This window comes from Ascaphus truei, chromosome 2 (assembly GCF_040206685.1).
Source record: "Ascaphus truei isolate aAscTru1 chromosome 2, aAscTru1.hap1, whole genome shotgun sequence".
Classification (NCBI taxonomy): Eukaryota; Metazoa; Chordata; class Amphibia; order Anura; family Ascaphidae; genus Ascaphus; species Ascaphus truei.
The window spans coordinates 275,896,325-275,908,445 of NC_134484.1; the positions used below are offsets into that span (position 1 = coordinate 275,896,325).

At 38.1% G+C, this 12,121-nt stretch overlaps 1 protein-coding gene across 4 annotated transcripts in view; it reads right to left on the bottom strand.

The window, feature by feature from the left end:
- DNAH5 (dynein axonemal heavy chain 5) overlaps positions 1–12,121 on the bottom strand; it is a 463,741-nt gene that overhangs the window by 275,593 nt on the left and 176,027 nt on the right. For all 4 annotated transcript variants that reach the window (XM_075586253.1, XM_075586252.1, XM_075586255.1 and 1 more), the window contains exon 5: positions 10,661–10,882. In XM_075586253.1, coding sequence (XP_075442368.1) covers positions 10,661–10,882 — 222 coding nt within the window. The remainder of the gene's footprint in view (positions 1–10,660; positions 10,883–12,121) is intronic.

Below are 12,121 nucleotides of genomic sequence, written 5' to 3' on the forward strand. Positions count from 1 at the left end.
TCTCTCTCTGACCCTCTCTCTCTCTCTCTCTCTTTGACTCTCTCTCTCTCTCTCTTTGACTCTCTCTCTCTCTTTGACTCTCTCTCTCTCTCTTTGACTCTCTCTCTCTTTGACTCTCTCTCTCTGACTCTCTCTGACTATTGGACTCTCTTTGACTCTCTCTCTCTCTCTTTGACTCTCTCTCTCTCTTTGACTCTCTCTCTGACTCTCTCTCTCTGACTCTCACTCTCTCTCTCTGACCCTCTCTCTCTGACCCCCCCTCTCTCTCTTTGACTCTCTCTCTCTCTCTCTTTGACTCTCTGTCTCTCTTTGACTCTCTCTCTTTGACTCTCTCTCTCTCTTTGACTCTCTCTCTCTGACTCTCTCTGACTATTGGACTCTCTTTGACTCTCTCTCTCTCTCTTTGACTCTCTCTCTCTCTCTTTGACTCTCTCTCTGACTCTCACTCTCTGACTCTCACTCTCTCTCTGACCCTCTCTCTCTGACCCCCCCTCTCTCTCTTTGACTCTCTCTCTCTCTCTCTTTGACTCTCTGTCTCTCTCTCTTTGACTCTCTCTCTCTCTTTGACTCTCTCTCTCTCTCTTTGACTCTCTCTCTCTCTCTCTTTGACTCTCTCTCTTTGACTCTCTCTCTGACTCTCTCTCTGACTCTTGAACTCTCTCTCTCTCTCTCTGACTCTCTCTCACTCTCTCTCTGACTCTCTCTCTCCGACTCTCTCTCTCCGACTCTCTCTCTCCGACTCTCTCTCTCCGACTCTCTCTCTCCGACTCTCTCTCTCTCTCTCTGACTCTCTCTGACTCTCTCTGACTCTCTCTGACTCTCTCTCTCTCTCTGACTCTCTCTCTCTGACTCTCTCTCTCTCTGACTCTCTCTCTCTCTCTGACTCTCTCTCTCTCTCTGACTCTCTCTCTCTCTCTGACTCTCTCTCTCTCTCTCTGACGCTCACCCTCTCTTACCCTCTCTCACCCTCTCTCTGTGTCTCACTCTGTGTCTCTCACCCACACTCTATGTCTGTCTCACACTCTGGATCTGGATATCTTATTTACCCTACAGTATATATCTTAACTGCCCTAACTACACAGAAATAACTTATACTGCTTTCTTCCAGATCTGACTCAAGCTTCACACGGAAGACATCGGAACCCCCCCTAACCCAGAAGACAGGTATGGAACACATCCCCTCCAATGTATAACATTGCGGGAATGAGGGTACATGGACATTGAGGGACTGCGAATCAGGTAAGATCCCAGGCGGGATTGCTGCTTTAGATATTGTGAAGCGGCGACGTCCAGACACTGGTTAAGGGGTTCGGGAAACTAGTCATTCACATCTGGCTTTTATTTGTACATCCGACACACACACACACACACACACACACACGTAACAAGGACTAATTGTAGTATAATGTAATACAATAAATACATTTATGTCAAAAACGAATGTTGTTCTCACTAGAAATTTATTAAATATTTTATTTATATATTTTATTTTAAAGTGGGGTTGGGGGCGGGACTAGGGGCGGAGTTGGGGGCGGGACTAGGTGGCGAGTAGATTTTTTGGTTCGGCGAGTAGATTTTTGGGTGATTTGTCAAGCACTGTATATATATATATATATAGAACACACGTAAGGAGAAGTTGCTCAACACATAATATATAAGGTTAACTCAAGCCCTTTAATAAAACTAACTATAAGGGTAAAATAAAATAAATACCCCAATTAAAGTCAGTATATAAATTAAATAGGACCTGATGGTGCTAGGGGATAGTGAAAACTATATAAGACACACAGATGAAAAGAACATAGACAATCCCCTTAGTAGCACTCTAAATTACACCTAAACTAATCTATAAGATAAAGATGGTTAAAAAGAAACAGATGCTCCGACCATTTCAGAAAAAATGAACAAGATTTTATTGATTAAACAACAAGACACACTAACTTAAAAACATAAAAATACTAAAGACAGCCTATGAAAATATATATGTATCAAAAATATAAAGAGAGGACTACTAATCAAACACTTTCAGTATTACAAAGAGAAAAAAAAAAAAACTAAAATGTGTCTAAATAAAGTTTAAATAATGACAACAAAGTAGTTTAGTCTAACATAATAGGCAATACAAAATATATTCCCACTGACATATGCATGAGAGAATAATAAATCATTGCGTTGGAAAAAGTATCTAGTCAATGACCCAGTATATAGCCAGGAAAAATTAGTATGTATACCAAAAACAGAGGGGAAAAAAAAGAGATAAAGCAACCAGGGAAAAATAATATAACAATAATAATAGTTATACCCTGAACAGCATTTCCCCAAAATGAAATCAATGAGAACTGATGCAGCAAATAAAGAAAAATATGACTAATAAAGACATATTAGCAAACAGAGTCATACATATTGAAAACACCACAAAGTGCAGCACTGCAAGGACAGGTAATGCCCAAACAGTAAGGAGGGTAATACTCAGCTGCAGCTAGATTGTGTAAAGTTTGTGTCCATATTGATTGTACAGGATGTGTTTCCAAAGTCTGCTTATAACAGGAACAAAAAATAAAGTCCAAAATGCTGCATCAGATCCATCATAAGTCCCTCAGAATAGAAGATTACATAAAGGCTGTAGTAAAGTAAACACTCAACATGTTTCACCCGTGAGTGGGCTTCTTCCTGGAGTGGTAAAATTTAAAGTGAAGGCGTGCAGTGTTTTATAGATGGTAAAGTAATTAGTTCCAGCTTTGTTCTTATTTTCCTGTCCAATTAAAGCTACCTGCTAAATTGAGCTGCGTCACACACACCAGTGCAAGCAATATTGTAATCATTTCAGGCAGAGCTTCAAATTAAGCCCATATATTTGCACTGGTGTGTATGAAAATAACAACTTCACAGCACAAAAAGTGACAGCTTGCAAGTATATAGATAGCTATGATTTTGTAACAAACATCTCTCCCCAAAAAGACCGTGGTGCAGCTGCAGACATAAAAATCAGCAGCACCGTTTTTCTTTTGCATCTCTGGAAATGCAAACAGCATCATTTTGCACAAAATCAGGAATAAAATGCAGCATGAAGTAGTTTAAAGTATATTAATACAACTTTAAAGATCTAGTTTTATCCAGTTACTACTAGTCATCATTGTAATTATACCAATAATACTAAACTAACAATATTATTCTCTGACATAGTCTGAAAACATAGACACACTTTAGCAAACGAAGCATAAATACAGAAACCAAAAAAATCTGTGTAGATGGTATTTCCATCAATACTATGGTTCTGAAGCAAGGAGTATGCTGAAGCAGACGTCATGGGTGATGTATTAAATGACGTCACTAGCAGATCATATCAGAGACTGGTGCAATGGGAGGTATCAATTCATTTACCAAAGCATTTTATAGTCCAAGCAAAAATACAGAAACCAAGGAATCTGTATAGGAGATGTTTCCATAGATGCTGTGATTCTGACGCAAGGGTTATGCTGAAGCAGACGTCATAGGTAATGTATTAGATGACGTCACTAGCAGATCATATCAAGGACTGGTGCAGTTGGATGGAATCAATTCATTTGCCAATGCACTGACAAAGCAAAGACATATATGTTAATAACATAGAACAATAGTATATTTAGAGTTAGTATTGACAACATGAGAAAATAAATGAAGAGAATTGTATATTTATAAAAGAGTAGAAGATGACATTATATCAGAAAATAATTATGAAATTTTGTTTAAAAAAGTTAAATAGTAAAACAGAGAGGAACGAAATAATACATATTTATGCAAAATTAATTTCAAAAGAAAGGGGGCCACGCGTCTTCACAAGGTAATGAAGTTAAATTGGAACACAATATTGCATATATGTACAGATGTCAATTATAAACTATAAAAACATAGCAAACCCTAAAGAATCATTTAGTCCCATGGGCTGCATGGTATTGAGAAGAACTATCCAGCGACACTCCTTTTTAAGGAGAGCTTTCTCCAAATCCCCCCCCCTTATGCCTAGGGCCACTTTATCAAAGGCAAATGCTGTTAGACACGTACTGTCTGAAGCATGATGTTGAAGGAAATGTCTAGCTACAGATGTCATTTTTTTGAATGAATCCAAATCCCGTTGTGCCGTTTTGATATTTCTTGTGTGTTCTAAGACCCTAAAGCGGACTTCTCGTGTAGTCATGCCAATATATTTAAGGTCACAGGGACAAGTTAAACAGTATATCACCCCCTTGGTCTTACAGTTAAGGGTGTACCCAATATTATATTCTTTAGTGTGTTTACTGTTCAAAAATGTGTCCGTCTGTACCATATACCTACAGGCAGAGCAGCTGTTACATTTAGAGAAACCCTTTTTCCTGAGAGACAAGAATGTTTCGCTTGTATGGGGAACATAATGACTATGTACAAGTCGGTCTTTGAGGTTAGGTGACCGTCGACTTGTCATGTTGACCTTGTCACCTACCGCTTCCCTTAGTTCTCCGTCTGTACATAGGACAGGCCAGTGTTTTTGTAAAATACACTGGAGATCTTTGCACCTGTCATTATATGTACCAATAAAACGTGTTTTGGTGTCTTGTGTCCTCATTTTCGGATGTAATAATGTAATGCGTTTGCTACTTGCACTGTGCTGATACCCAGCATGAATATATTTATTGCTGTAGCCTCTAGATCTAAATCTTTGACGCATCTGAGCAGCTCTAGATTCGAAACAAACCTCGGTTGAGCAATTACGCTTTAATCTCAAAAATTCACTGCGGGGGATGCCCCGAATCTGGTGCTGCTGATGAAAACTTGAGGCATGCAAGATTGAATTTGTGGAGGTAGATTTTCTGAAAATATCAGTACCAATACTGCCAACCTCATCAATGAAGATCCTGAGATCCAGAAAGTCCACAATGGGTACTATAACAAGCAAAAATAGAGAGAGCCTAATTACCAAATATCCTATTATGGCAACCCTGTATTTGTTACCCAAGATACATAAGAGCATGACCAATCCCCCTGGGAGACCAATTGTGGCGGGTATTGGCAGCCTGTGTGAGCCCATCAGCCAATTCCTGGACCCTTTCTTACGCCCATCCGTGGAAGCTTTACCATCATATTTACGTGACACTATGGATGTCCTTTCACGATTGGATGGCATCATGGCTGATGCCAATACTATTCTTGTCACGTGTGATGTGGAGGCTTTATACACTTCCATAAACCACAAAGATGGCTTATGCGCTGTGGAATTTTTTTTGAAAACATCCTCTTTCAGTCCAAATCTCACTAATCTTCTCTTACAGCTTCTTTCATTTATACTATATCACAATTATTTTGTGTTTAAGAGTAGATTTTATTTACAGATTAGAGGGACGGCGATGGGGGCAACATGTGCCCCATCATATGCAAACTTATTTCTGGGTTGGTGGGAGAGGGAGGTGGTTTTTTGTGAGGAAAATCTTCATCTTACCATGCATGTTTTGTTGTGGTTGAGATACATTGACGATATTCTTATTCTCTGGCAGGGCTCTGCTACAGAGCTTAGGAGTTTCGTCGATGTGCTCAACCACAACAAACTCAATATTAAACTTACTTATAAATCAAGCACTGAATCAGTGGACTTTCTGGATCTCAGGATCTTCATTGATGAGGTTGGCAGTATTGGTACTGATATTTTCAGAAAATCTACCTCCACAAATTCAATCTTGCATGCCTCAAGTTTTCATCAGCAGCACCAGATTCGGGGCATCCCCCGCAGTGAATTTTTGAGATTAAAGCGTAATTGCTCAACCGAGGTTTGTTTCGAATCTAGAGCTGCTCAGATGCGTCAAAGATTTAGATCTAGAGGCTACAGCAATAAATATATTCATGCTGGGTATCAGCACAGTGCAAGTAGCAAACGCATTACATTATTACATCCGAAAATGAGGACACAAGACACCAAAACACGTTTTATTGGTACACATAATGACAGGTGGAAAGATCTCCAGTGTATTTTACAAAAACACTGGCCTGTCCTATGTACAGACGGAGAACTAAGGGAAGCGGTAGGTGACAAGGTCAACATGACAAGTCGACGGTCACCTAACCTCAAAGACCGACTTGTACATAGTCATTATGTTCCCCATACAAGCGAAACATTCTTGTCTCTCAGGAAAAAGGGTTTCTCTAAATGTAACAGCTGCTCTGCCTGTAGGTATATGGTACAAACGGACAAATTTTTGAACAGTAAACACACTAAAGAATATAATATTGGGTACACCCTTAACTGTAAGACCAAGGGGGTGATATACTGTTTAACGTGTCCCTGTGACCTTAAATATATTGGCATGACTACACGAGAAGTCCGCTTTAGGGTCTGAGAACACACAAGAAATATCAAAACGGCACAACGGGATTTGGATTCATTCAAAAAAATTACATCTGTAGCTAGACATTTCCTTCAACATCATGCTTCAGACAGTACATGTCTAACAGCATTTGCCTTTGATAAAGTGGCCCTAGGCATAAGGGGTGGGGATTTGGAGAAAGCTCTCCTTAAAAAGGAGTGTCGCTGGATAGTTCTTCTCAATACCATGCAGCCCATGGGACTAAATGATTCTTTAGGGTTTGCTATGTTTTTATAGTTTATAATTGACATCTGTACATATATGCAATATTGTGTTCCAATTTAACTTCATTACCTTGTGAAGACGCGTGGCCCCCTTTCTTTTGAAATTAATTTTGCATAAATATGTATTATTTCGTTCCTCTCTGTTTTACTATTTAACTTTTTTAACAAAATTTCATAATTATTTTCTGATATAATGTCATCTTCTACTCTTTTATAAATATACAATTCTCTTCATTTATTTTCTCATGTTGTCAATACTAACTCTAAATATATTATTGTTCTATGTTATTAACATATATGTCTTTGCTTTGTCAGTGCATTGGCAAATGAATTGATTCCATCCAACTGCACCAGTCCTTGATATGATCTGCTAGTGACGTCATCTAATACATTACCTATGACGTCTGCATCAGCATAACCCTTGCGTCAGAATCACAGCATCTATGGAAACATCTCCTATACAGATTCCTTGGTTTCTGTATTTTTGCTTGGACTATAAAATGCTTTGGTAAATGAATTGATACCTCCCATTGCACCAGTCTCTGATATGATCTGCTAGTGACGTCATTTAATACATCACCCATGACGTCTGCTTCAGCATAATCCTTGCTTCAGAACCATAGTATTGATGGAAATACCATCTACACAGATTTTTTTGGTTTCTGTATTTATGCTTCGTTTGCTAAAGTGTGTCTATGTTTTCAGACTATGTCAGAGAATAATATTGTTAGTTTAGTATTATTGGTATAATTACAATGATGACTAGTAGTAACTGGATAAAACTAGATCTTTAAAGTTGTATTAATATACTTTAAACTACTTCATGCTGCATTTTATTCCTGATTTTGTGCAAAATGATGCTGTTTGCATTTCCAGAGATGCAAAAGAAAAACGGTGCTGCTGATTTTTATGTCTGCAGCTGCACCACGGTCTTTTTGGGGAGAGATGTTTGTTACAAAATCATAGCTATCTATATACTTGCAAGCTGTCACTTTTTGTGCTGTGAAGTTGTTATTTTCATACACACCAGTGCAAATATATGGGCTTAATTTGAAGCTCTGCCTGAAATGATTACAATATTGCTTGCACTGGTGTGTGTGACGCAGCTCAATTTAGCAGGTAGCTTTAATTGAACAGGAAAATAAGAACAAAGCTGGAACTAATTACTTTACCATCTATAAAACACTGCACGCCTTCACTTTAAATTTTACCACTCCAGGATGAAGCCCACTCACGGGTGAAACATGTTGAGTGTTTACTTTAATACAGCCTTTATGTAATCTTCTATTCTGAGGGACTTATGATGGATCTGATGCAGCATTTTGGACTTTATTTTTTGTTCCTGTTATAAGCAGACTTTGGAAACACATCCTGTACAATCAATATGGACACAAACTTTACACAATCTAGCTGCAGCTGAGTATTACCCTCCTTACTGTTTGGGCATTACCTGTCCTTGCAGTGCTGCACTTTGTGGTGTTTTCAATATGTATGACTCTGTTTGCTAATATGTCTTTATTAGTCATATTTTTCTTTATTTGCTGCATCAGTTCTCATTGATTTCATTTTGGGGAAATGCTGTTCAGGGTATAACTATTATTATTGTTATATTATTTTTCCCTGGTTGCTTTATCTCTTTTTTCCCCCCTCTGTTTTTGGTATACATACTAATTTTTCCTGGCTATATACTGGGTCATTGACTAGATACTTTTTCCAACGCAATGATTTATTATTCTCTCATGCATATGTCAGTGGGAATATATTTTGTATTGCCTATTATGTTAGACTAAACTACTTTGTTGTCATTATTTAAACTTTATTTAGACACATTTTAGTTTTTTAGTTTTTTTTCTCTTTGTAATACTGAAAGTGTTTGATTAGTAGTCCTCTCTTTATATTTTTGATACATATATATTTTCATAGGCTGTCTTTAGTATTTTTATGTTTTTAAGTTAGTGTGTCTTGTTGTTTAATCAATAAAATCTTGTTCATTTTTTCTGAATTGGCGGAGCATCTGTTTCTTTTTAACCATCTTTATCTTATAGATTAGTTTAGGTGTAATTTAGAGTGCTACTAAGGGGATTGTCTATGTTCTTTTCATCTGTGTGTCTTATATATATATATATATATATATATATATATATATATATATATATATATATATGTCTTTATTTATATAGCGCCATTAAAGTACATAGCGCTTCAGAGTAGTAATACACGTGACAATCATATAAATAACAAATAATACAAATAACAGATCATGGGAATAAGTGCTTCAGACATAAAAGTAACATTTAGCAAGAGGAGTCCCTGCTCTGAGGAGCTTACAATCGAATTGGTAGGCCAGGCTATAAGATACCAACGCATATGCTCTGACACTGAAGACAGAGACAGACATCTCACAACCCTGACCGAATCGTTCAGACAGAAGTGATACAAACCAAAGACTATTGCCAAAACTATCACATCTGCACTAAACGCCCCACGAGAACACCTGCTACAATACAGACAGAAAGAACCTACCACACGTATACCACTAGTGGCCACATACAACCCTACCCTAGAGGGAATATGAAAAAGAATCAAAAATCTGCAACCCATGCTGGCAGAGGATGTGACATTAAAAGAAATCTTCCCCAAACTTCCCATTCTTGCGTTCCGGCTGTAAGGATTCTGCTCGATCCATGCCAGGTTTTGCTGCCAGTTCTTGTTTTCCAGGCTGCCTGCCTTTTCTGTTCAATTTGGCCTACAAGGCTGCACTTCCTGGTGGGAGTCGCGGAGCAAAGTTCTGTGTTTTTGCAGCTCCTGTCGGTCTTTGCAGACGCCTGTTCCTGTTTGGATTCCCTGTTGCTGACCCCGGACCGTGACCCCAACCTTGCTGCTTTCTGCCTGCCCTGACCTTTTTGCCTGTACCCTGGACTCTGCACCATTACCACCAGCCCTGACCCCTGCTTCCATACAGACTATGGATACTCTTACAGGACTCTGTCCCTGGGCTGTGGTCGGTTTATTTGCATCCCTACCTCCGCCCTGTGGGTCCGCTTTCTGATATGAGACGAGCACCGTCACAACGGCAACCACCAAATCTCAAACAGAAATTAGTCAATAGAAAACTTCATAACGAACTTAAAGACACTGATAATGGCTCAAAACCGTGCAACAGCACACGATGCAAACTCTGCAACCATATATGCCAAGATCCCACAGCCAGTCACAACCATGGAACACTTAATGTTAAAGGATCATACTCCTGCACATCCAGGAATGTAGTGAATATGATTAAATGTAACAAATGTGACCGAGGATGCTACATTGGCGAAACCAGCCAAAAGCTTCAAGGCAGAATGAATATGCACAGACACTTTATACAACAATTCACTCTATACAACATCATGAAGAAGGAAGATACTGCTCACCAGTGGGACATCATTTCTCACTACCAGAAAATTCCATAAATTATTTAAAAATCTAAATCCTCAATGGAATGTTTAAACACACCCAAGAACGGAAAACATTTGAACTCCGAATGGTAAGACTCTTTGACACCAAAAAAAGTGGACTTAATGTGGATATGGGGTTTCTCACATACTTTCACAATTGTTTGTAGTTATCCTGCCTGCCTCTCTTCTTATCCACACCTCTCGCCATCCCCTCCCCCACAGCATCCTCTTCCCCCTCCATGCTGTTCCCTGTCACCGTTTTATTACCCTACAAATGTCTACAAACACTTTCTCACTGTATCTTATCTACAGTACATCTTTGTTGGTTTTGTTGTGTTTGTTTTTTTCACTTGCTCTCCTAAACACTGTTTTAGCCATAGATTCCTTTGTTAATCAGTATTGCAGACCTGAGGAAGAGAGGAGAACTCTCGAAAGCTTGTCCTATGACATAAATTGTTAGTCCAAATAAAAAAGGTATCACCTAATACTGAAGAACTCATTTATTCTGCACTATATATATATATATATATATATATATATGTATACATACTGTACATACATATATACATACATACACACACATAAATACACACACACACACACACACACACACAAATTATATAAGTACCTTCTCCATTAAACTTTGTTGTGCACCTGTCAGGACATCAACAAATCCTTCCAAAGAGCCAAGAAAGTCCTGTCTGACATTAGTAGCTTGCTGAGGGCCAACCAGTTCACCCCAGCCATGTTCCATTGATTTAAGAGCAGGAATAAATATATTGGACAACAAAGACTCCACACTTTTTAGCAAGCTATGTCCAGATGTATCTAGCATATTGAAATTCACCTCCTGTAAAAAATAAATACATAAATACACACCATAGATGCATAATAAATACAGTGTGTGCAACTTTTCTTTTAAAAACATACAGTATATACATTCATGCCAGTGGCCTTTATTCAATATGCTGTTAAGTTGCTACTCCATGAAAGTGAAAAAATGAGATGCTTCACTGCCATGGAGATACAACTTCAGAGCATATTGAATCATGTTTTAAAGAAGTTTGTATAAATTTGTCGACCACTGTGTGTATATATATATATATACACACAGTGGTCGACAAATTATCTTTCCCCATCACTCTTCATTTCTACCTTGCTGTCTTACTTCTCCTATGCGGTTTACTGCATGTTCTCCGAGCTTTTTCTAGATCACCTCTTTGTCACTTCTTTAGAGAATTCTTTAGAGAATCCCCGCTCAAAAAGAGTATAATTCAGTTTCCTCTCTGGAAGATTGAGAGACTTTGAGTTAAAGAGAAGTATAGAATTCCATATTACCCATTTCTTTTTTATTTATTCTTTTAAATGGGCTAATGGGAGTAGGGCATTTTGAGAGTTTAGCTTGTCTCACAAACACAAAGAGATTGAGATGGAAGGCAAGGCGTATGCTTCTTTAGGTCTATCCATCTTGGTGACCCACAGCAGATTAGACAAGGAAATGGGGGTGACTGTTATATTCTCCAGTTCAACTCATCATACGCTTTTAAGAATGCCAGGCTACCATATTATTCAGCTGGGCCACGATGTACAGTAGAATAGATTGATGTTAGGCAGAGCTAGACTTCCACTGTCTATTGGTCTCTAGAGGATTAGAGAAGAGGTTCTAGGCAGTTGCCCTTGCCCAAAAAAACGTATTAACTCTCAATTTATATTAAGGTAAAGCTTTTAATGGAACTGGTATAAAAAGTATCTTAAAGTGATATAAGAGATAAGCCAATATGTTCATTTTAATAGAGGCAATGCACACCAGCCAGGATATCTCATATTTATTCCCAGGTATCCAGACCTCTCTGAAAAGCAGAAAAAAAGAGAAGGGATAATGTCTATAGACATTTCAGTATTCCTCCCCACCACAATTTTACCCATATGAAAAATGAAGTTATAAATGAAGTTTTTGAAGTATAACATTTTATTGCGAATTTAAACATTCTTGGAAACAATAGCTCTACAGTATATATTTTTTTTATGAACGACATATTTCTATAAATAGAAATTATCGGGTTGAAAGATTCCAGTTGAAAAAAAAATT